General features: G+C 41.3%; 1 protein-coding gene across 1 annotated transcript; it reads right to left on the bottom strand.

The window, feature by feature from the left end:
* Positions 1-14,287: 14,287 nt before the first annotated feature.
* On the bottom strand, positions 14,288-26,561 carry LOC118226267 (patched domain-containing protein 3-like). The gene is made up of 4 exons (XM_035415753.1): positions 25,806-26,561; positions 24,268-24,389; positions 18,845-18,990; positions 14,288-16,599 (listed from the first exon to the last, which is right to left on the bottom strand). Exons 1-4 carry the CDS (start codon positions 26,439-26,441, stop codon positions 14,705-14,707), a joined length of 2,799 nt encoding a protein of 932 aa, XP_035271644.1. The 5' UTR covers positions 26,442-26,561; the 3' UTR covers positions 14,288-14,704.
* Positions 26,562-26,828: the final 267 nt, after the last annotated feature.

Raw genomic sequence — 26,828 nt, 5'->3', positions numbered from 1 at the left:
AATATTGTATCAAATTCACTGTTTCCCTCTCTAAGGCCATAATCTAAGCACTACATATCTGACAATATACTTCAATAAACTTCTTTTTTTTTCATTAGGGTATGCAGAGAAAATCCTCGCCTTAAAAAACAATAGCTCAAACATTGCTGCGCAAACTGCCCACCAGCTTTGCTCTACCAATAACAGAACTAACAATTGCTTTCTTAAGATATGGATTTCTTTAAATAAGTTATTAAGTTAACTTACAAAACTATGAAGTGTTATGGAAGCAGGCATGTTTGTACATCTGTAACTGAACTTAATAACTGGTTATGGTAGTTTTTTCATGCAATTATTTTTGAACTGTGAATCTATGAATGTACATGCAGTATATTATGCATGTATCAACAGGACATCGGTAGGTGTGTTTTTATATATATTACTGTTTGTTCTGTTAACATGTTGTATGTATTATACTTTGCAATACAGTTTCTTTTGTCATATATAGCAAAGCAATTTAAAATCAGAGAGAGAGAGAGAGAGAGAGGCTAATGAAAGGGTGGGGCATAAATAACCAGTGCTGCGTGTTGACAGAGAGAAAGTCTGGCCTGTTGTGACAGGCCATCTCCATGGTGAGGGATTTGGGGACATGATCAGTCCAGCCTGCCTTGCTCGCCTGTCAGTCGGTGGCTGGTGGAGCAGAACCACCAGGCGGAAGGCAGGAAATGCAGGTTCCTGTGGGGTGATGCCAGTGCAGCAAACAACGACCTGACACCCCATCACTCTCCTCTCGCTTGCCTGCATTTTTACTTCTAGGCAAGTCACATTCATACCACATGACCCTTTGTGTGGCAAAAAATATTTCTGATATGTTTGGGTTTGGTGCTGTGCTTGCCTGATATTCCTAAGACCTTCAATGCAATGCAGTCGTCAGGCATTTTTTTTAGCTTTTTTTTTTCTTGTACTGTGTGTGCGTGCATGCGTGCGTGCGTGCGTATGGGGCGTATTTCGTGCCAGCGCAACGAATGCACGGTACCTTCACCGTGTACCTGCTACGGCTAAAGTGCGTGTAAGCATCTATACGTGTACTTTGGCAAGTTGTAGCAAACGCCACATGAACACACCACACCTTGCAGTTTGATAGATAAATGGGCGTGGGTGTAGGTGCGCGTTGCCAGTGGAGTGCATATACATTTTGTGTGCAGCAACACTCGCCAACACGCGTGCACGTGTAAACTCAGCAGGTTAAATCAAGAGATCGCTGGTTCAAAACTAGCTGGACTCGCATCCAAGTTCAAGTGAAACAATTAGATAAAGAAGGTGGAATGTCCTAATCATTGTTCCTGCACACTGAAGAAGGCAACGTGCCGAAACGTTTGTGCATGATTCTGCATTGAAGAAAACAATTTTTTTAAATGACATTTTAAGCTTTGTAGCTATTTTTTGAGTGCGAACCCATTTCTTTTCAATTGATGATATTTCACTGGTTTCAACCCACTAAACAAATTAAAACGAGAACATCAGGCACCATGACTGCAATCCAAGATGGCCGCCAGCCCAGTCCTTTATTTGTGTGCCTGCATGTGAGCTCTTAACTTTATTTTTGTTTTATCTGCGTTTTATCTGTGTTTTATACTGATAATCCACCCAAGGAAAGTGACTTTTTTACATCTAATCAAGAGCTACAGCCTGGGCCTTCCACCAGCTACAGTTTGGCCTCCTATGCTAGCTACAGCCTGGGTCTCCTCTGCTAGCTACAGCCTGGGCCTCTTCTACCAGCTACAGCCTGGGCCTTCCACCAGCTACAGTTTGGCCTCCTCTGCTAGCTACAGCCTGGGTCTCCTCTGCTAGCTGCAGCCTGGACCTCTTCTACCAGCTACAGCCTGGGCCTTCCACCAGCTACAGTTTGGCCTCCTCTGCTAGCTACAGCCTGGGTCTCCTCTGCTAGCTGCAGCCTGGGCCTCTTCTACCAGCTACAGCCTGGGCCTCCTCTGCTAGCTACAGCCTGGGTCTCCCCTACCAGCTACAGCCTGGGTCTCCTCTACCAGCTACAGCCTGGGCCTCTTCTACCAGCTACAGCCTGGGCCTGTTCTACCAGCTACAGCCTGGGCCTCCTCTGCTAGCTCCAGCCTGGGCCTGTTCTATCAGCTACAGCCTGGCCTCCTCTGCTAGCTTCAGCCTGGGCCTCTGTTATTGGATTGGACATGTTTTATCCACTAAAACCTTCTTTGCCTTTTCAGCTTACAATCTTTTTTATTTTTTGGCACACATCGGCTCAAACAACCTGCTTTTTCAGTAGGTACACGCAAGAGTCTGCCATCATTTCCAATGGTGGTGGTACTTTGGACTTCGGTTTATCATCCAGGGACGTTTCTTCCTTCTGGATTACAAAGACTTTTGGACTTCCTACTCGGTGTGTATTGAATCTTATTCATTTGCACTCTTACATGTTATTGCATCAGTTCCATGACTCCTCATTAATTTTGACCAAACCCTCAGTGAAAGATAAACAAATGTGATGTTTTGGCACTGTCTTCAGACGTGGGTTAATCATTCTCATGTTGTTTGTCTCTGGCAATGTTCACCCAAACCCAGGGCCTGCTATTCAAGGCCCCACTGCCTCTAGTCTGTCGTTTAATGATTTTTGTAAACGCAAATCTTTGGGCTTTTTACATGTCAATATCCGTAGTTTGTTGCCAAAACTTGATTATTTGAAATCTTGGGTGCATACTGCTAACCCTGATGTTCTGGCTGTCTCTGAATCGTGGCTTAAGTAAAGTGTCTCTAATCTTGAAATTCAAATACTGGGCTACAATGTCTTTCGTCAGGATAGATCCACTAAGGGAGGTGGTGTGGCTATCTTTGTAAAAGACCATTTGAAATGTTCTGCAACACTGTCTAAGTTAGTCCCCAAGCAATTTGAACTGTTACTGTTGAAACTTAAACTGTCAACAAATTTCATTCTCTCTGTTGCTGTTTGCTATAGACCACCCTCTGCTCCAGCATGTACACTAACAGCTCTTGGTGAACTTCTGGCCCCTCACATTTCCTATGAGTTTGTCCTTCTGGGTGATCTAAACTGGGATATGATCAATCCCCCAGATTTAGTCATACAGCAATTTGATGCTTTAAACCTCTTTCAACTTATGACTGAGCCAGCCAGACACAATTTGAAATCACCCTCATCTGCCACACTGATCAATATTATTCTCACTAACACTCCATCAATTATCAAACTGGAGTCTTCAGTCAAGACTTGAGTGACCACTGTGCCATTGCATGCGTTCGCTCTGGCCTCTCTGTCAAACGCCCACCAGTGATTACGACCAAGCGCTCACTGAAAAACTTTGACAATCAGGCCTTCCTACATGATGTTGCAGCTGTGAACTGGGATAGAATCAACCTTATCCCCTCTGTGGATGATGCCTGGTCTTATTTCAAGAATATCTTTAGCCTTACATTGATAAACACACCCCACTGAAAAGATTCCGGACCCAGAATCGTTACAGCCCCTGGTTTACTCACGACTTGGCTGCTCTGATCCAACTAAAAAATGCCTTATGGCGGAGAGCTAGGTCTTCTCAGTCTCCTGCCGACTGGCTGGCCTTCAGACAGTGCAGAAACAAAACCACACAGCCGATCAGGAAAGCTAAATTCAATCATTTCAAAGAGAAATTCTCACCTTGCGGATCTGACGCCAAGAAGTTCTGGAAAACAGTCAAGTCCATGGAAAACAAACTTGCTTCTCCTCATCTACCCACCTCTATGAAATTTGGTGAAATTGTTGTTAATGATAAACCACGCATGGCCACGCTCTTCAACCACCACTTCGTGAAGTCATCTCATGTCTTTGATGCAGCTGCTCCTAACACTGCCTCAACTCATACTCCTACTTCATCATCCAGCGTTAACAGCTTCTCTCTTCAACCTGTTATGGTTTCGGAAGTCCTGGATGAACTCATTAAGTTAGATCCAAACAAGTCAGCTGGATCTGATGGGCTTGACCCTGTGTTTTTAAAAGCGGACGCTCATATTATTTCTGCCCCCATTACAAGCCTGTTTAAACTGTCATTTCAACTGTCTGTATTCCCCCTTGACTGGAAATCTGCCATGATTCCCCCCCTCTTCAAAGGAGGAGCTGGCTCTGTCCCGAACTGCTACAGGCCAATTTCCATCTTGCCCTGCCTGGCCAAAGTCATAGAGAAACTGGTTCATAAACAACTAATTCACTTCATTGACTCTAATCACATTCTGTCTGACCTGCAGTCTGGGTTTAGGACAGGCCACGGATGTATCACCGCTACCCTGAAGGTCCTTGACGACATCGTTACCGCCATGGACAACAAGCAAGTCTGTGTAGCTGCTTTTATAGACCTAGCCAAGGCTTTTGACTCTGTCGACCATAATATCCTCCTGCAAAGACTTAGTAGCATTGGCCTGTCCAGCAGATGCTGCAACTGTTTTGCCAGCTACCTTGCTGATCGTGTCCAGAGGGTGAAGACCGAAAATATCACGTCGGAACCACTTTCCATCACTAAAGGTGTGCCTCAAGGCTCCATCTTAGGCCCAGCCTTGTTCTCCATCTACATTAACGAGGTAGCCAAGGCCGTTGGTAGCTCCCGGATATGCTGATGATACTATCATATATTCAGCTGGCCCCTCACTCCATGTTGCTGTGTCCACTCTTCAACAAAGCCTCACCTCTGTCCAGCAGTCTTTCCACAACCTCCACCTGCTCCTCAACTCCAAAAAGACCAAATGTATGCTGTTTGACCGGAAAAATCTCAACATTTTCAGTGCTGATGGCTTGGAACTGGAGTTTGTCGGCTCCTATAAATACCTTGGCCTCTGGTTGGACTCATCTCTCTCATTTAACACTCACATCAATAACCTTCTGGCTAAAGTCAAAGCTAGACTTGGTTTTCTGTATCGAAACAAGGCTTCTTTCACGCACTCCGCCAAATACACTCTTGCAAAAATGACCATCCTTCCTCTGTTTGACTACGGTGATATAATCTATAAAATGGCATCAAAGGGCAGCCTTAGCAAGCTCGACACACTCCACCATTCAGCAATCCGTTTTGCCACATGCGCACCCTTCACCACTCACCACTGTAATCTCTACAAACTGGTGGATTGGCCTTCCCTTCATACCAGGCGGCTACAACATTGGCTGCAATTAGTTTATAAAACACTCCTGGGAAAGACACCCTGCTACCTCTCAAACCTCCTGCACATTTCCGACAGCAATTACCGCTTAAGATCCGATGATTTCATAATGCTCATCATTCCAAAAGTCCGTACTGTCTTTGGCCATAATTCCTTTCGTTTTGCCGCTGCAAACGATTGGAACACACTACAAAACGCACTCAAACTCACAGCTCTCACATCTCTCAACATGTTCAAACAAAATCTGCAACAGGTCATAGTTGACTGCTGCACCTGCTGACCAGCCCTCTCTTCATTCTCTCTCCCGTTACAACTGTACAAAGAATATCCAGTAACTCACCTTCTCTTGCACATAGTGTTTATTTATTGGTTTATTGATTTTATTTTATTATTTTTTTTTTTGATTTACTTTTGATTTATTTTATTTACCTATGCCGTCTTTTGCCGTTTCTTATGTACTGTCGTGTCATACTGTATGTAGTACTGTACTGTATCTGTACTGTATGCGTCGTTTTGTGCTGACTGTGTTTATTTGACCTATTTACTGTTGCTGACGCCTCTTGGCCAGGTCATCATTGTAAATGAGAATTGGCTCTCAACTGATTTTACCTGGTTAAATAAAGGTCAAATAAACAAAACAAAAAAAAACGGGTGAGCGCGGTGATTTCTCTTGCTGTAAACTGATTTCATTATTATAGGCTTATAAACTGTGGTCTGCGCGGTGTTCTTTAGATTGTGAAAATAGGCTACATTGTGAAATTCTCTGATGACACCGCCATTCTTGGTTTATTACATAGAGATCATCATATCACTTTACCACTCTGATATCGAACAGTTTGTGGATCCAAAGTCGGCGGGACAAATTTTATATTATCTTATTTTAGATAACCTGCCAACTCACTTTCTTTTATTTTTTCAGCTTGGTGAAACTGTTATACACTTGAAAGATATACGTATCAACGACCTGGTTAAGATATGTAGGCTATTGGTATGATTCTTAGTAGGCTACTTGTAGTTGTTTTTGTTTAGTAGTGTCGAATTATATTGTTGATAGCAGATTAACCAAATTAGCTGGCATACAGTAGGCTAGTATGTTGCCAAACATCAACGCCCAGGCAAACGTGAATATGATCCTATCAGCGGGGGGCGCTGTTGCAGCAAATATTTGCAGTCAAAATAATATCTAGCTAGCTACTACCTACTTTTAATGCAAAAATATGAATCACCATGCTTTTAAGTTGTAATCAAACACAAAAAACACAATCAAATCAGTTTCAACGTTGGTCCAGCTCAAGTCAAAGCAGAGGAACAGGTGGGACACTGAGCGTGATCTGAGAGAGTAGCTCTGTCCACCATCACCCCAGACATTGAAACTCTTGAAAGCACATCCCCTAAAAGCACATCCCCATCTATCTCATTAGCTTCCCCAAATGCCTGTTAAGTGAAAACAGTCTGTTTAGTAGGCGTACTCGGAGAGATTATCATATATGTGTAAACAGTTATGTTCATTTTATTCATATTCACCAGGATCAGCAGCATGCAGTTGGGATGTTCATACTCGTCAGTTTATTAACTTTAACCACTTACCAGGATCAGTTTGCTATTGCTAGAGTAATGTGCTCTGAATGCAGGGATGAAAATATTTGTTTATTTTATGTTAAAAAAAAGGTCATGATGGCATTGTGTATGTGTGTTTACTAGCCCATTTTTGAGAAATAAATTTGCTTGGTTTGAATTCTATAAAAGTGGGTCACGACTTAATGACCATGGGAAAATATGTGTCCCAAGGTCAGACCAGTTGAGAACCACTGAATTATAGGAGATGTCATTAGAACAAAGTTGGTCTCTATTGCAGCATAAAACACAATTGCAACAAAAAATAATAATTAAAAAAAAAATCACAGCAGCCAAATATCACAATTCAAAATGCATAACATAACATAGCATAACATAACACAAGGTAAGACGAGAACAGGCCATTGTTTAGCCCAACAATACTCATCTATTCCTACCACTATAGCATTCAGGTCTCCCCAAACTGTTGGGCAGAGCAAATGTCTGTATGTGTTTTAATAACTGTGGACTTGTGAATTGCAATGATTATATCTCTGTGTTGTTATGCATTGATGTCACTTTCCCACCGGAATACGCCCCCTCAGTCGGGGCTGAGTGGCAAAACATGCTGCGACATGGCTGTCTTTAGTAGAGGAAACTGCAAAACCGGGAGTAAAACAAACGATTATCTGCTTAAATTAAAGGCAGTTGGACTCAACAGTGATCCTTACAACTTACCAAAGAACCAGTGGTCCATGGACATTCAACAAGAAATCGGAGCTATCTTTTTACAGACTACCGAAAGCTAAAGAAAAGAGAAGCAAATGGATCGCTGTAATTCACAGAAACAACTGGAATCCAGGCACAGGAACGTGGATTTGCAGTTGTTATTTTGTGTCAGATACATTGGTTTTTTGGATAAAACCTTATCTTAATTTATATGCTTGGCTAGCTAACACTACATTACATTACATTACATTACAGGCATTTGGCAGACGCTCTTATCCAGAGCGACGTACAACAAAGTGTATAACCATAACCAGGAACAAGTATGACGAAAACCCTAGAGAGAAGTACCGGTCCAAGTACAGGGAACAACCGCAGAGTTCAACTTGGACCCTGATGGTTAAACTGATTAACACTAACAACGAGAACGGCAACAACGCAATCTATGGAAAAATAAAAAATAAATAAAAATACAATTAGTCGTTAAGACAGGCGCATCGACTAAGTCACCTATGAAACAGCTGCCTAGTTACAACCCTAAGTTTTAGTCATTTACAGGGGGGAAGGGAGGGATGGGGAGAGGTGCAGCCTGAAGAGGTGGGTCTTCAGTCGTCGTTTGAAATGGGTCACAGTCTCAGCTGTTCTGACCTCCACAGGGAGGTCATTCCACCATCGTGGGGCCAGAACAGACAGGAGACGTGTTCTGGAAGTGCAGGTGCGAAGAGGGGGAGGTGCTAGGCGTCCTGAGGTAGCAGAACGGAGGGATCTGGCTGGCATGTAGGGTTTGAATATCTTGTGAAGGTATGCTGGGGCTGATCCCTTGACTGCCTGGTATGCTAGGACCAATGTTTTGAATTTGATGCGAGCTATAACAGGCAGCCAGTGGAGGGTAGTGAGCAGGGGAGTTACGTGGGAGTGTCTGGGGAGGTTGAAGACCAGACGAGCCGCAGCATTCTGAATGAGCTGCAGGGGTCTGGTGGCAGATGCCGGTAGTCCAGCCAGAAGAGAGTTGCAGTAGTCCAGGCGGGATAGAACCATTGCTTGGACCAGGAGCTGGGTTGAGTAGGTGGTGAGAAAGGGGCGGATTCTGCGGATGTTGTATAGGAAAAATCTGCATGCCCGGGTTACTGCTGCAATGTTGTTGGAGAGGGACAGCCTGTTGTCCATCATCACTCCGAGATTCTTGGCGCAGGGTGATGATGTCACTACGGTGTCCCCTAAGGAAATGGAAAAGTCGAGGAGGGGAGAGGATAGAGCAGGAATAAAGATTAGCTCCGTCTTTCCTGGGTTGAGCTTCAGGTGGTGATTGTCCATCCAGCTCTGTATGTCCCTCAGGCAAGCGGAGATGCGGGCGGGAACCTGTGTGTCCGATGGGGAGAAGGAGAGAAAGAGTCGCGTGTCGTCGGCATAGGAATGATGGGACAAGCCATGGGCAGATATTACAGGGCCAAGGGATCTGGTGTACATGGAGAAGAGAAGGGGACCAAGGACTGAGCCCTGGGGAACTCCGGTGGTGAGGGGACGGGGTGGTGATACCTTACCCGCCCAGGCAACCTGGAAGGAGCGGTCAGAGAGGTAGGACTCAATCCAGTCAAGGACTGTGCCGCGGATCCCTGTTGCTGCCAGGGAGGACAGGAGGGTAGAGTGGTCCACAGTGTCAAATGCAGCGGAGAGGTCTAGAAGAATCAGGACAGAGGAGAGGGAGGCTGCTCGTGCGGCATGGAGTGACTCACTGACCGAGAGGAGTGCAGTCTCAGTCGAGTGGCCAGGCCTGAAGCCAGACTGGTGGGGATCAAGCAGGTTGTTCTCAGAGAAGAAAGCAGAGAGCTGGTTAGATGCAGCACATTCCAGGGTTTTGGATAGGAAAGGGAGGAGAGATACCGGGCGGTAGTTCTGAATGACTGAAGGATCTAGTGTGGATTTCTTCAGCAGCGGGGTGATGTGGGCCTTTTTGAAGGATGAGGGGAAACATCCAGAAGATAGGGATGAGTTCACGAGGGAGGCGACAAAAGGGAGGATGTCTGGTGTGATTGCTTGAAGGAGAGATGAGGGGACTACCATCCCCCCTTTGTTTGTAGAACACAAGGCTCATCATCATGGATGTTTTATTTTATTTATTTTTTTAAATAAATGCTGACAAAAACTTTACAGTTACCCAGAATATAAATGAAAGATGCTAAATACTTAGTTGATGAGTAGTAAATACAGTACAGAACTTAAGGTATGTTTTGGCATAGGTTGGCATATGGCCAGGGGTAAACTTATCCTAGGTTAGCACTCCTGCTTTGTGTTATAAATACAGGCCCTGGGCCCTATTTGCAGTGTGGCCTCTGTTGAGTCACTGCAGTGATGAGAGAGGGAGGGCATGTGTCACAAAAGGTTACAGGCGACTTCCGGTGGCCTGACTGCATGATTGCATGGCCAGTCCGGGAGTCAGGGCCCTCTGCATTTTCTGTTCTCAACAGTGCCTCTCCTTCATCATTTCCTGCTCACATAGCAAACAAACTCCCTAGTCTCGCCCGTCAGACATGTGACTTCTCCCTGTCTTTACAAAACACAAATCAAGGTTTTGGTCACAAAGAACCTTTACAAAATATTGTGAGATCGGTTACCTTGACCAAATGAGATGTTTATCTGTATTTTGTCCATTTTGCATTTTATTTTTAGCTATTTTATATTTTTTTAACAGGATGCAAGTATATATTTTATTATGGAATTAATTCCAGGATAACTCATAAATTCCAAAACCTAGACTCCCAAACAGAGAGTACTCATCCTTGCCAAAATATAAATTGACATCCTTTATTAAAACAGTTAATCTCCCTGAGCTCAATGGAATGATGAGCCTAGATTGGCTGAATGGCTAATTCCCATCGTAAAAGCTTTCCTTGCGCTCTTGGTAGAATCACCTCTCAGAAATGAACTCAACAAGCAGCACCGCACAGATCCTATGGCAAACACCTCTAGGTTTTAACGTAGAAAGCTGTCATAGTTTAAAGCCAAGATGTTTTGTAGTTCGTAAAGGACTAAACATAAATTCCTCCGCTGGCTTGGACAAGAAGCAAGAGCCTTTCTACACCCATTGTTTAAACTTTGAGAGATGATCTGAAAAAAGTAGGCATTTCCCTGATAATGACCACAACCTCCAGAATAATGCGATTAATCTTGTTGTTTGTTTTAATCTAAGTAAATTTTGGCACATTCATGCAGTACTGAAAAATAAAACACACCTGGTAATGCTTCCCTCTCAACATTCAATTTCTATAAGCCAATCTAATATAGTAATGAATTAAGAATACAGAAATGCAGATTTGCTTTAGACAGAAACATGTTGTCAATTATTATGCATTGGCATTTCACCCTGGTGGATGTTCAGATAATCATCAGCCCAGAAGAAGAAAAAAAGTCTTAAAAAATACTGCAAAGTAAATAATTAATTAAAAATAAAATAATAATAATTTCCTTTTCAGCATTAGTAGGAGTGTCCTATCTCATCTATCTTAAGGTCAATGCGGATATAGGTTTTCAATTTAGGTCAGCTCTGTGACATCTGATTCAACTAATTAAGTAATCACAGTTTTCAGTCAAGACCTTGTTAAGTAAAATCAGGTGTCTTAGAGCTGGGCTAAAACAAAAACCTGCCGGGCGTTCCTATGAACACAGTCGTTTGTGGATGAGGGTTTTAATTTTCCTGTTGAACTCAATGGAAAAAATATTCAGGAGAAGCAATGCTTGTAGTATCTACTGCATATCTGGCAGCAGCACGGTAGTTTGAGGCTCATTTGATACCTTGGACCCTTGATGACTTAAAGCCAGTTAGCCAACAACTGTGTTCCATACTGTATCAGCATAATTTACAGCTGAATCTAGCCCCACCCCCAATTCCCATAGAGATTCATTCAAATACAAAGAGTTTTGCATTGCTTGTAGGACAACCTAAAAATAAGATATCCAGACTCTGATGATGTTTATAGGTCACAGACATCAGGAAGTCATGGTATGCAAATGATATGCAACTAAATACAAAACATGACTCTTTTATTTGACATAATGTTAATTTGTCTACTGTATAAGTGAATTTCCCTGTTTCTAGCTTTTCCCCAAATAGTTCACTGAGGCAAAAGTAAACAAGCAAATGGTGGCACAGGAGGTCTCAGGAGTGCATTTGTTTAATTCTTGCTAATTTTCTGACCAATGATTTGCTGTTAAGACCATTAAAAGCTTAATATTTTGCCATTTTGGGCTTGGCCAATTTTTTTGCCCAGAAGTGTACATATAAATTAATTTTCTTCTGACTGTTGGTGAAAATATATGGGAAAATTGGTGAAAACTGTGAAACACTGTGACATTCTAAAGCATTTCAGATGTAGCATGAATATATACTACATGGCCAAAATTTTGTGGACACCTGACATCCTACATCTTATCCAAAATGATGGGCATTAATACGGAATTAGTCTACTCTTTGTTGCTAGAGCAACCTCCACTCTTCTCAGAAGACTTTATACTAGATTTTGGAGCATTACTGCAGGGATTTGCTTCCATTCAGCAAGAAGAGCATTGCTGGGCAATGATTGGGCGATTAGGCCTGGCATTGTTGTGAGACCACAATTACAGCCGTTCTATTGTTCATGGTAAAAGATGGAAATAAGCACTCTGACTATTGTTACCACAACTGCACCTTTGATATAGCCACTGTTATCTAAAAATTATTTAAGGAAGATAGAAAAGCCTAGACCTATAGATAAAGAATTAGTGGTACCATCTCTGATATTTCACCATGTCTAACCTAGCTTTTTAACTTGAATTTGCATAATAACATCAATCAAACACAGCCTTACATTTTCTGAACCTCTGTGATATAGTGTTGTAAGTAGGCTATTTAACAATTAGTTAAATTGTTAAATAGCCTACAGTTAAATAGTTGATACCACACTATACTATCAACATAACACGCACAGCATTCATACGCCGGTATGCACTTATAGCTAGCCATCGCTACAGCATTTTCAGTAATATGGGGGCACTATGGAAAGCAACCTCACAGCAGTCTTATCTATGATCAGTAGGCAGTGTTGTGCTTCACTTCAGGGTGCTTATTCTGCTCTTAAATCTAGTTTCCAGCCCAAACCACTGCAAAGAGAACCAATTTTCTTTTTCTTTTTTTTTTGACAGTGACATTTCCTTCTGACGTCTACGACGGCGATCGCGACAACAACATTTACTTAGCCTTCTTGTATAGCTATTTCTGTGGATAAAATCGCATGTATAATTATTATTTTCTGTTAAAAACATTTAATTCATATTCAGGGAGATTCTACTTGCAAGTTAGATGACGTGTAGCCATTTACTAATACGATCGCTTTTCAGGCAGGAAAATAACTCAGTAAACCAGATGAATTGCTGAGTTGTCTAAGAACCTTTATTGCCAGAGAATGTATCAATCAGCATGGCAATGGATGCTGTAACAAAACTTTAGGTACATCACAGTGGCTATATCAGCTGTTTTAGAAATGTCATAACGTCATCCAGATCATTTTTGCTGATCAAATTTGTTGTGACAGTGCCCATTGAATGTCTTCTTGGCATTCAGGGAAGGAGTATTATCAGTATGAACTGGTATATTATACAAACCACCACATGCATTTGAAGATACATACATGCGCACTCATACGCACGTGTACACACCACACATACACACACACACACACACACACACACACACCAAAACCAGACAGCTAAGCCAATGAATCATGGCAGCTGGTTGCTTCCCTGCTACAGCCCTTGCGGACAGGTCATCCAATCAGAGCGCCAGAGCAGGGCACCCCCTGTGCCTGCACATCTGTCAAGCCACCTGTCACACACACAGTGCCAAAGGGTTCCCTCTTCTCTGGAGTGTGGGCTTGACAACATTGACAGTACTCCCTACCGCAGTGACCTGACCGACAATCATGCCTTGTTCATTTCGGGAATGTGTCACTGTTGCCTGTGCTACATCGTGATATAGAATAGTGCCCAAGTCTCCCTGTCATACCGACCGCTGGCAATTATTCAAGGCAGGTGAAAAATGAAAAATATAGTGGGAGGCCAATTCTAATATTAGTGAAATGTGAATGGGTAGAGCACCAGTGAGATCTCTGGTGTCTGCACTGTGACTAATGCACAGTTTTAGCATGCTGTATTAAGTTGGGTACCTGTGGAGACACACTGAGTGGTGTCTCACACACCTTCAGCTTGAGGGACAGCAGAATAGCTCAATACCTGTCACAAAGTAAGGTGCAAAAGAATTTTGTGAAAGCAGAAATGTGCAACAGTTAACAAGTAATGTCATTCACTTATTTAGGAAGCTCATTGGGGTGAAATGTGTGACTTTTTTACCCTTTCCATCATGTACTATACATTTTGTGGAATTCTACCAGACAAACAAGATCTGAAGGATATATTTCCTACGGGACAACACCATATCAAAGTGACAGATGCAATCAAAAAAATGCTAATAACTCTTAGAGTATAGCAAGGGTGTTAAAAGATGTAGCCATACCCAACCATAGCTGAGGCTGTCTTTACACTCCCTCGGGGTATATCTTGGCCTTTCATTTGGCTCACTTTGTGATGTCATACTTACAGCAGAAGCTGATAAAGTACAAGGACGCAAGTTATGTCATTTTAGAATGACTAATCTGGGGTTTTCCATTCACAAAAAAATAAACACTGGTCTTTGCCATGTTTTTTTTTTACAGTGAGAAAGCAAAACCTATATAAACTGTAAGACTCCCAGAGTTGGTAGGAAAAGGTACGAGGCAGGAACTGTAAAAAAATAGGATTCTTTATTTAGCAGAAGAGAAATCAGTTCACACAACAGGATGTTCAAATCCTACAGAGGGGCAGTCCCTCTGAGCATTTATAACATTTATATCGCATCACTCATGCTGACCTCCGGCTCAGCAAGTCATCATTTGTTACGTTCACAAATGAGGTTAATAAGGTTAGATTTATTGATTTAGAGAGTTCAGGCCCCCTCCCATTTTAACTACAATGTTAGTCAGTAATTATGAAGTTTGGATAATATTTATTAGTTATGTCAGTAGAAAATTCACACATATATACAGTATACAATTAAACATATTAACTCAAACAAAACAACAAAACACTATCTCAAAAAAACATAAAATATATTAATGTAATAATACATAACAGTACAGTACATAATAGAACAGGAAAAATCTACAATTTCTGTTTGTACAATTTTCTTATGTTCATATGAAACATTTAAACATCATGGGCAGTCAGGGTCTGAGATAGCATGCCTAGCATGTGTTGTCATATCACTGAAATGCAGCGATTGGTGAGGATTATTACTCACATTATTAATTCCACTGTACATGTATGTCTGATGAGTGTTCAGTATATATGATTTAGTATGACTTGTCATGCTCGTTTGACCATATAGTAAGTGCGGATTACTGTGGTCAATGGACAAAACACCATTGTGTTCTTGAACCTGGTTTCGATCATCATACATATAAAACGCTCCATTTTCATAAACCCTTTTTTTTAGAATTTTCCTGTCATGCTGTGTACTTGGGTTATGGGTGTTCTCTAATTTCTTGTCATTGTAAGTCAGCTTGTCTTGACCTTTGCTTTCACCTGGGCTTCTGCAAATATCAAATAAGGTCAGAAACACTGGGATGAAAGTGATGGCATGGAACAGCCCTATTAGGATAACCAGAAACATGATTTTGAAGAAGGTTCTGAAGATGTAGCTCTGTGATGCCGATAGCACCACCACCCCCACTATGGTAGAAACAGCCCCCTGCACTATGGGATAGCCCAGGGTGTAGAGTGCGTCAATGGCCTTCTCATTGGCGGTGGGCTTGTTGCTTGAGACAAAGGCGTAAGAAATGTGTGCAGAGAAGTCCACTGAGAACCCAATGCAGACAACAAGAATGATCATGGATATGCTGTCTAAATTAACATCCCACAAAGCCATGTAACCAGTGACACCCACAATGATGGAGGCAATGGAGAACGTCACCCACAGAGAGCATACAGGGTTTGGAATCAGTAAGAGGGAGATCAGCAGCATGACTCCTGTGGTGACAACTATATTCTGGATGGTATTGCTGACTATGAATGTATACTGGTCATAGTAGATAAATGCAGGGTGATAAACCAGTAATGGGACAGGGCATTTTCTCGCCTTGTCTCTAAGTGTGTTCAGCATCTTCATTTCATCAACAGCAGTGGTAATGTTTTCCATCTGGATAAAGAAACGAGTGGAATGAATGGATTGTTTGGTGAAATTGACATCTTGCTTGATATCAGAGCTCTCAAGAAATGAGCATAAATTGGTCTTGAACACAGATTCATCCTTTAAATTCAAATTATTTGTCACTGCATAATCTTCATATGATTTCAGCCAAGATGTAAATCCGTTCTTTTTGACGTACGGTTGATTTTTAAAGTCTTCGATACAAGTGTCAAGTTCAAACCTACTGTTTTCATTCCAGTATGGAAATTGATTCTTCACTATTATCATAACATTTGGACCATATCCAGCAAAGTACTCTTTTTCATTTTTATAATATTTAACAGTGTAGGAGCTGTCAGGTACCAGATTTTTGAGATCTAAGCCCTGTTGTATCTGGAAACACCCATAAATACTACCTGCCAAATATGCTGCATAGAGCAGAATAACCATTGCTTTGGTCCAGGTCTTGGTCAGAAACGGCCCATAGTACATTTTAAAGAAGTGATTCATTGGCTGGATTTCCTCATATCCAGTTTGGTGATCATAAGCTCCTCCCACACAGCAGAGGCTGAACACTTTGGAGCGACCAGGTGGGCATTCCTCTGGAACCTTCTTACAGATCAGCCAGTGCCTGTTGCTGTTTTCCCTTCGTCCGTTGAGCACCAGGACCGCCCCAAAGAACGTGATGCTGTAAATGTAACAGAACAGAATGGCAGAGCTGGTGTACAGACAGAAAGACCACACTGAGCGGAACGGTGTGATGAGGCCGACGTAGAAAGCCAAGACATCTGTCAGGGTGGTGATGGTGATGGAGATGGCCGCCTCTTTGTAGGTGTCTGCCAGACGGTCCTCAACCTTGGCATGAACATTAGTCTGCTGCCAGCAGGAGATGAGAATGAACATGTCATCAACACCAATCCCTAAAAAAACAAAATAGGGCTTTATCAATGCTCTGATGTGTTTTGTGGCCAACACAATAACCAATATTATTGGGGGATAACCAATATTGCTGCTAGCAATTTTAATAAATGACAAAACACATTTTGTTTGTTGTGTTAATATCTAACTAACATCTAGCTTTAATTAATAATTTAATTAATAGTTTAAATAATCTGGAAAATGCATTTTCGAAGTTGTACATTTAGTTTATTTCACCTACTCTCAAACAGGATGTGTTATCCAACACTCCTTTTGTGTTACTACTTTTGTGTTACTTTCAACACATTTTGTGTCTACGGTGCTACTTTTGTGTCATATACAATTTAATTGTTACAAAGGAAGACTTTTTAAGATCTGTGGTAAAAATAACATAAAAGCTGTTTACATTAGGGGCGACATAGCTCAGGAGGTAAGACCGATTGTCTGGCAGTCGGAGGGTTTCCGGTTCAAACCCCGCCCTGGGCATGTCGAAGTGTCCTTGAGCAAGACACCTAACCCCTAACCCCTAACTGCTCTGGCGAATGAGAGGCATCAATTGTAAAGCGCTATATAAATGCAGTCCATTTACCATTTACATGGAGGTGTGTTAAAAAATAATGTTACATCTTTATTGCTGATTTTTGCTCCTTTGAACATCATGCCATATTACTAAAATCCCATTGCCTGTGCATGAAATGACATTGTATAGGCTCCCCAAACAATGCCCTATATTTTTAGACAAATTCACAGAAATGTTTGTCAGTGTAGTGGGTGTTGCTCAGCTAGTTCGGTAGTGAAGCACAGTAAAGGTACAGTAAAGCAAAGGTCTCGTGGCATGTTACAATGACAACATTATCTGGCAATGCAACCCTTAAATACTAAAATGACAACGTTGCCCTTGGCTAGGAGCGATTTTGCCTTTTGCTGACTGGTAACGCATTTGCCTATGAAATCTATGGAGGAGTGAGAGGCCTGGGTTCAAATCCCACCTTGGACTTTGGCAACTCTCTAACTCATTAGTTACAGTGGTGCCTATTGACCTGGATCAGAGTCGTACAGAAATAGTGGTTGCTGCAGAATTGTTGTTACTCCTATACATTTACACTTCACAATAACAGCACTTACAGTTGACTGGGGCAGCTCTAGCAGTAATTTGACAAACTGACTTGTTGGAAAGGTGGCATCCAATGACAGTGCCACATTGAAAGTCACTGAGCTCTTCAGTATGACCCATTCTACTGCCAATGTTTGTCAATGGAGATTGCACAGCTGTATGCTTGATTTCATGCACCTGTTAGCAATGGGTGTGGCTGAAATAGCTGAAACCACTAATTAGAAGGGGTGTCCACATACTGTAGTGTAAGTGGCCAATGCACAAACTGGCTAGCTTTCAGGGTTAATAAGTTAATTTACAAGAATGCATGATCAATACTTGACCAAAGCTACTGAAGTAGAAGTGTGCCTCATGACTGTGTTTACAAAATGAGAGTCATGTCTGATTCAGTCCTTTTATATGTAAATATAATCAAAAGTGATTGGACCAAGATAGCGGCTTCAGATCCATAGAGTCAATTTGGCCTCGTTTACACCATGTCGTTTCTTGCGACTTGTATCTAGATATCCGAATATGATTTAACAACATTCCATTTACTCTTGGTACATAAATGTGCCTCCGGTAAGCAGAATTGAAATCCAATTGCTATTTTGCGTGTAAAATGCAAAACCCTGACAACCAACTTCCTGTTTTGTTCCACCTCTCAGAGAGCTCTCAGATGGTAGCTACTTACAAAATAGCAAGCTTGTATGGTATTTTCAGTTTCTTGAAGTTAAGGGAAGATGCCATATTCAGCAGACAATGTAAAAACAGCAGAAATATAAAAACATAATCATAATATGGACAATTGTAGGTTTGTCTAGGAGTAGGTTAATGCTGCACAATGAGTAAACCCCAAGAGTTTCTCCAATGGTTTGGGCTGCTGATGAGAGCTGAAGAAATAGTATTCCTCAACACAACAGTCAAAAATCAGTCAGTGAGACCATACTTGTTTCCCAATTTTAACATTTAAACATCACAATGTCTGAATGTCATACATCAGCTATAGACGATACTCTGTAAAATATCTTTGTGACAGTTTTCTGTAAGTGCTATACAAATGAAATTGGTTTGATTTAATGATTTGATGTTATATTTCTTAAAAACACATACCAGAAAATCTTTACTAATTAATTTAAGATTAAATATATTACCGAGTATCAGGAAGGGAGAGTTGGCCACAGTCATGGCAAAGGGCACACCGATGTACAGCATCAATCCAAAGGAGGACAGCACCGCCAAACCAGCAGAGAGCACTCCCAAGGCAGCCACCCACACCTTGTTCCTGACACAGTCCAGCCTAAGAGATGGGTGGTGACTCTCAATTTCTTTTTTTATCAATTCAAAACAAAAATAACAAAGAACAAAATTGTACAACACCCAATAAAGCAAAATTGATTTCATAACCTTTTTTATGTTACTGTATTTTTTTCCCCTGTGTGTGTGTGTGTGTTAGGGATGCAATTGTTCATGAAAAAAAGAACTGTTCCGTTCGCCACCCACAGTTTGGTTTGCTTGCTTCAAAAATCCGCTTATGTCTATGTTATTATGTTTTGAAAATAGGCAGACAGAATTTTGTGTATTGTTAAATGTGTGCTGCTTTCATTTTTTTTAAAACTGGACCTTTTTGCTCAAGTGAAGTTGTGGCGAATGCAACTAATAACTGAAGCACCAATCAGTCGATCAGTTTGCAAAATGGTACCCGAGAAACAATAGTCGAAAATCGTCTACTGTTTGGGAGCATTATGGAGAGATTGCGGCCCAATATGATTGCAGAGGATTCTGGATTTTAAAATGCAGTTCACCACTTACCCAGAGTGCTATCAATCTAACCAGATAGTTTTGCTGAAATTTTATCCTTAATACCTGCTGCAGCTCATACTGATACATACCTCAACAGGTCACTAGCTTTTGTGGCCTCAAAAATTCACATAATAAAAAAACTCAACAACAGCATCTTTTTTGAAATATAATGCTATGGTTACTCACAAATATCATGGTTGTGCATGGTTTCACTGAAAACTACTGTCTATGAAGTATACTTTCCAGTATGCTAACTGTGTACATCCGTGCAAAGTTTCAGTATGCCAGTATTATGGGGTGCAGTGTCATCATTATTAAAACAATGTTGTCACTTTGCTGCAGAATACTGGTACTTTGAGACCACAAAAGCAAGGGACCCACTGAAGTCCATTGTATCATGAGGGGGCTGCAGCAGATATCTGGAAAACTCATGAAGTCTCAGCGAAACTATCTGGATGAATAGCTAATATTCTGGGAAAATGGAAACAAACATAAATTTCTGTTTGGGTGGACTGCCCCTTTAAGGGCATGATAATGTTGATGGCCCAGATAATGTTGGTATAATTTTCTATTTGAAAAAAACAAAGTGGAACTTCTACTCTTGACAGAAAATATGATTGTTCTCTAGATTTTGGCAGTGATTGGGATGGCAGGTATGCCATCCCGCCAAGTTATGCCTTGGCGGGACATGCCCCATACCTATACAGCACCGAGAGTTTGGCACTTTTCAGGGTTCCCAACAGAAATAATTGCAATAGCCACAGACTCTCAGCCCTTAAAAACATTCATTTCTGTACATTAATTTTCTGAGAGTCCCGCAGTTCTTTGGACGTTCTCCTAGGATTTTTTGTGACTTCCTTCCCACTCCTGAGAAGAGTCATTACTGTTCTGAGTGTTCTACATTTGTAAAAAATGGCATATTGCATGGGAATTCCATGAAATTAGTAATCTGCTCTACGCTGGGCTGCAATTTATGCTGTATATCTGGTCTGAGCTGGCGGGTGGCGAAGGCGCAAATTCAGACAACACAGACCGGAGAATTGCAATGAGCTGCAAAATTGCAGTCCATCACTCAATATACATAGACTGACATACCCCCAACCTTGACACTCACTTTTTCCCATTTTGGGAGAAACACTTTTTCCCACTTTGGGAGAAATGACCATTCCGCTAGCAGGATGGCTCACAACACACCATGCACCGGCCGGAAAATAGAGCCCTTAATCAGTTGTTAGTGGCAGGATTTAGCAAGACGTCAATCAATCACCAACGCTACACACAAAACAAGAGACCCGTGATTGACATGCCCCCTGGAGCTCACAAGCTCCAGTGGTTACTGGAGGTATTTCAGGTATTTCCCTTTTGAGGAACTCAGTGTGTTTCCACCGCAGGAACTAGGGTCTAAATTTAGTTCCTGGGGCTTTATTTTACCCCCCAAAAAGTTCTTGCTCGGGGGGTAGTACTTTCCGAAAGTACAGGAACCTTTTGGGTGGAGCTTGCAGCACTGAACATTTCTGATTGGTCGAGTACTCGCAGCATTTTTTTGTATTTATTTTCTGCCATTAACCGCCATGTTTGAAAATATGCAGCTGCAAACAAATTTATTTTCATAATAACTTCAAATCAAACTTGTATGTTATGCGGCGCAGTAGCCTAGTTTTGGTTATAGCCTGCCAATGTCTTGGAATTATAACGTGTGCTCTTCTGTTCTTTTCTTGCTTTAGTATTCGTTTTATAAAATGCTAAGCATTCGTGCTGGGACAGCATATTACGTAGGCTACCAGAACATTCAAACGGATTAATTCGGTTGCTGAATATTTTCTTCCGGATTTTCTTTGTTAGCCCGTTGTAATTGACTCAAAATGTTTGATACAGTTATGTGAGGTATGCGGTAGTTCTGCGTAATTCACACTGGTGATACAGTACAAGCAAACTGGAAATCACCTTTCGCACTTTTTGTCAGGGTAAAATAACAGATTAATTCTAGTAATGTCATGGTTCTGGGGTGTAGTGGCCTTGTGCTGCCACTAGAAGGCACCTGGCCTTTGAGAAGTTCTTAATTTGTTCCAGGTGTCTGATTTCCCAATTATTTTCACCTGGGGAGGTGCCTTTATAAGCACTGACAGAACAGCCATCTGCGCTTCTGTGTAAAATCCTGTTAACACAAAGCCGGTACGGTAGAGGTAGAGGTAGAGGTAGAGGTAGAGGTAGAGGTAGAGGTGGACGGTTTACTGAACTGTGTTGTGGTTGGTTCTGTGTCCTCTTAAGGCGAGTCAGTCTCTTAGTGCAGTGAGCGCATTCTGACGCCTTAAGAGCATTTATACTTTTATTTTGAGCTCGTGTGAGCCGGTGGGTATCGGGACGTTGTCCTGGGTAATGTATTTTGTTTGTGTTTTTCTGAGCTGCGTCTCAAGGTTTTCTTTTCGCTGAGTAAGTTTTGCTACTCAGTTGTCTTTTCATTTGAGACCAGTTTTGGGTTTGGTACCAGAGCTTCGCCTCTGTACCACTGGTCCTTTTCTTTTTTCGCCCTGGTTTTCACGGGTCGCTTTTGGTTTCGCGAGCCAGTTTTACGGCTGGACAAGGGGGTCCTTCGGAGTGGTTTTTTTACTCCGTGTTTTTTTGTTGTTGTTTAGGATCCTTTGTGTGCGGGAGTTGCTCTCCCAAGGATCTTATTTGTTTTGTGTTTTACTTTCGGGTGTTCCCCTTCCTTTGTCCTTCGGGACTTTGTGGCTAACACTTCCGGTAGCGTTAGCTTTTCGTTCTCCTATATTCATCGCTTCTGGTTCTCCAACACCCCCACACCATTATAAGTAATCGTCCCTTTAGCTTTTTCAGACTGCCGTAATTTTATTCCATTTTACTGCCATTCTTCAATTCCACGAAAAGACCAGGAAGACTATGGACTAATTTATGGTGCATGGTTCGCATCTGGAGGGCACACTTCGCTGCTCGGCTAGCAGTAACTTCGAAGGAAAGCAAACGGTGGCTGTACCACTACTAATTTAAATGTAAACGCAAGTCAGAGTTTTCGTTCTATTCTTGTCATTTTGCGATTAGCCTATATGGAATTGACGATGAGAAAGTAATCAAACAGCAAATTGTTTACAACGTGTGCATGTTTTCTGCTGTTGTTGCCAGTTATATTGGAAATGTGAATGCATTCTGTCGCTTCGGATGTCAAAACATGAAAGCGAATGTTCGCATAAAAACATAATGAATGTGTTTGAGAGGATATATACAACAGTTACAATCTGACTATTGGCCTGTTATATACTATTTGTTGCATAACGGTCCAAGTTCAACTACCAACAACATTTTTGCTTGACAACGGTAAAATATGCCCAAACGGCTGCAGAAGAATATTTCAATTCCAGGTGATTAAATCGATAAAAATCAATAAATACAAAAGTAACCATATACAGTCATTGTTGGTAGCCCGTTGTATATAAGTGGAATAAACCCTTCCGGGCTGTCCCGGTTATTAGAAAATAATAGGCTACTTCGGTGGTAGTATGGGGTTACAGAAGAAATCATAGGACAGATGGACCGACGACAACGTCGCTTTTTCATACATCAGTGGGCTAATTTGCCTAATCTTCGCGGGACTTTAGACCGCGGTGGAAACGCAGACAACCATGGGCTGAAGGAACCTTTTAGTTCCTTGAAAAGTATTTCCTGGGACTGAAAGTTCCGGGTAATTTTGGTGGAAACGCGGCTTAAGTGAGCAAATTTCCAAGTTCCATTCAGAACTATGAATTTACCCTTGCCAAATTATACTATTTTGGATATTTCCTCATACAGAACTTATTACTCTCCAGGGACCAATTTTTTTCTGAGCCCCACAGAAGAAGATACCAGGTTAATTTCCATTCATCCCTTCAAGTTTAGGCATCCAGTGTGCATCTGGGGCCAGGAGGCCCATAGTTAAACAGGGCAGCCTCTACAAACTGGCTTAATGCACCAATGACTAGCTCCCAAAGGAATACATGGAACTGGAAAGCGGAAATTGTCTCCAGTTCTTAATTAAACAATAGGCGTGCTACGTGGGTCCACAATCATGCCGAACAAGAATCAGGTGCTCTTTGAAATAGGCTAGCAATAAACGGGTTTAAGTTCCTTTCCTTTGTAGAAAAACACATTAAGAGTAGGCTACTGTAGGAAAACTTAAAGGCTGTCCAAGGCACACTGTTCTGTTGGAAAAAAAATTTTTATTTTTTTTTATTTTAAAAAGCCTTTATTGTAAATCCATGGCTTGGCAAAGATAAAAAACACAAACCGACCAATGCATTTCAGCTCAAAGGAGCCGTCGTCAGGGTACACAAGCTGTCTCCAGTTCTTATTTATTTTGATGACACAAACGCAGCGGTAGGTCATTAACCCAACCTCACAGTGGTCTTTCTTAAGGTAGGCTGTTTATGATAGCCATTGATAGATCACTCAGCTATGTCAATGGTTCTTTGTATTCACATAGGCTAATTGACCAGTAATGCATGTTAATTAAAATAGTAATTGTAAAAAGTAACTGTAATATTATAACTCAATTTTAAACAGTATCTAATTACAATACTCTGTTACCCAGTTAAGTAATAATATTGTATACATTACATGACGCGCCAACATCTCCAACATTGTCTAAGACACTCATGGCTGTGAAATGTAAACACTGTAACTATTAGTTCTCCCCAGATGTGTTCATTTCATAAATGAGTCAGCTCATTCTAAAATACCCATGCTGTTTGACCACATAGGATGTTATAGACCAAAAGAAGCATACCTCATGCATGATATTATTGAGAAGGTGATGCCAAGAATGTATGTGCCAGAAAATAAAGGTATCACTTCTTCAGAATTTTTCTCAAACTCCTCCTGTAGAGATTTTGACGTAAAATAAAACACCTATAAAGACAAAAAAAACAAGCACTGTTATAACATGTGAAATCTATATATGTTAGACAATAGAAATTAAATTAGGTGACCTTGGGTGAGAAGAAAATTGTTATTTTTACTTCATTAACACTGAACATATCAGCAAGCCATGGCCAAATCACAAAGGTTTCATGAGTGTGTGGCTCAAGCGCATCTCTAGCCTTTGCGCTGACCAAGACAATATTTCAGACACTGGTTTAGTGCACAACCCCGCAGTCCCCGCTGTGACCCCCCCCCAGTCTGATTTAAAAATGAATACGTTATTTTTTATGTGACTGAACTAGGCAAGATTTGAACAGACCACATCTCAACCATCTTCAGTAACCTATAGGTTATTGGCTATAACCTATAAGCCAATAACCTACGTTATTGTGGAGCTTCCTACCTCTTGATCACGCTACTGTCAAATGATGTCTAGTTCAACCTAAGTAGAATCTAACTCTCAGGGGCAGATCAATGTGAAATGTATCACGGTCAAAGCATATAGCGGCGAAGGCAGTGACTTTCGTTTACTAACCAGCTTGGCCCACTTTTTAAATTAAGAGAAAATATCTGAGTAGAGCTCAAAAAGACTACAAAAACTAAATTCAGAGCTGAATAAATCGAAGCTACCAAAAATATTATCACTTACTAAATCAGGTCGGGGACTTAGTAATAGGCTACTTGGCTTATTTCTCAAGATGATGAGTAAAAAGTCACTCAGTGTTGCCCAAAGCAACACTGAGTGAACAAGTTAAAGCCTGAACAAGTTAACAAGTTAAAGCTAAAATCATTATTCCGACCAGGAAAAGTCAGGGAAGCTTCCACACAGACTTACAAAGTCAGGTTGCAGATATCTCCACTCCAGCAGGTTTTCTCATTAATTTCTTTCCATAACACACTGAGGTCAGAAATTAAGGAGAAACTAAGACAGGCTCAATTAAATATCTTTCTGTATTTAAAACACCACTCCCTTCTGCCCAGTTGTCCTGATGTTTCCTGGGCATTTAAGCTTTTTTAACCATTCCTGTGACTGTGGCTTCTGCAAAGAGAGCGTTTTTAAAACAGAAACTAATCAAGAACTAGGCTATACCTTACAAGCATTTCTCAAGACAGACAGTCAAAGTTGTCAGTACTCAGTAGGCTATCAAAAAGAGTCAGGCCAGCAAGCTGGATCTACATGCCATGGCTAAAACATTGCAAGGCGATGCAACCACTTAGACTTTAAGTAAAGACAAGTAGCAAGATAGGAGGACTGGGTTACAGGAATCTCTCTATTGTGTGAAAGTGCCAAATGTAAAGTAAAACACATCATGCTATTCCTGTGTCTTTTCTCAGATTTAGTCAAAATATCACTGGAATCATGTAATCACTGGAAATATGTGCACCACTCATGCTACTACTTACCTCCATATCACTGATCGTCAATCTGCTGGAGAAGAATTTTCGGAATTGATCCAGCCATAGATCAGATCTTGTTTTGTTGTCTTGTTGTATGTAGTAATAAAGTCTAATTGCTAAAACACTGTCACTCTTATTGATTCCACCAAATTGTGAGGTTAGATTAAGTCCAGGAAACTTAATTTCTTCTGAGGACTTTACACAAATGTCTTTGAATGTAAACTGCTCTTGTCCATCCTTCACAGCAATATTGATGACTTGTTTATCCAAATTGTTAATTCTCTCAAATGCCCCAGTTTCTAATTCTGCATTTGACAGAACATTTGATTTAAAAACTGCTATTAGAGATGCATATGTGCCATCGGTATAGAGCCTCTGACTAGAAAACATTGTATCATTTTGAGGAAAGTTTTCCTTGACAAAATCTCTTTCGCGCTTGGCGGGTCCATTCACTGGTGTATATTGCTCCTCGATGTCATTTGTCTCTCTTTCTTTTAGAAAGTAAAATCCCCCTCCTAAGCCAGCAGAGAGAAGCAGAGGAATTATGAGAAACCAGAAGGGGTGGTTGCCCACAATACGTCCAAATTTCTCAAATAACCTGGATAGAGGTTTTTCAATGCAGTCTGTTTTGCAGCAAGTCATAGTGTCTGCTCTGAAATGTGCTCTTTTGTTCTTCGAAATAATCTAAGATGTCAACAAGCATTCAAGTTGCCAAGAAGGATATTCGTATGACTAGCTTAGTGTATTTATATGTCCTGTAGTTTGAGTTGGTTGCTCACGGAAATATCTCTTCTTTCAAAGTGCTATTTTCTGTGAGTAATCAGCATTTCCTTCTCATAAGGAAGTCTATTTCAAAGTTATTGAGCAACTCAAGGGGAAAGTCTTTACGTAGACTCCGCATTGGCCTTTGGATCGTACATCAACGTTGCCGCGATATTGGAGCAGGCAAGACTGGCCTGTAAACAAATACAAGTAAACGGGGGAGCTGCGGTTTTTCTGGATAAAAATCACTATAACGTTTACATTTCT

This window comes from Anguilla anguilla, chromosome 4 (assembly GCF_013347855.1).
Source record: "Anguilla anguilla isolate fAngAng1 chromosome 4, fAngAng1.pri, whole genome shotgun sequence".
NCBI classification, from domain to species: domain Eukaryota; kingdom Metazoa; phylum Chordata; class Actinopteri; order Anguilliformes; family Anguillidae; genus Anguilla; species Anguilla anguilla.
The sequence above is the reverse complement of the archived record's forward strand: the minus strand, read 5'-3'. Positions and strand labels throughout refer to the sequence as shown.

Excerpts from the sequence above, each read along its gene's own strand:
- LOC118226267 (XM_035415753.1), bottom strand. The coding sequence starts at position 26,441 with ATGACTTGCTGCAAAACAGACTGCATTGAAAAACCTCTATCCAGGTTA. Across the intron at positions 24,390-25,805 it reads TGACGATCAGTGATATGGAG|GTGTTTTATTTTACGTCAAA; the intron begins GTAAGTAGTAGC and ends TTGTCTTTATAG. Across the intron at positions 16,600-18,844 it reads CTCTCCCTTCCTGATACTCG|GGATTGGTGTTGATGACATG; the intron begins GTAATATATTTA and ends TTGTTTTTTTAG.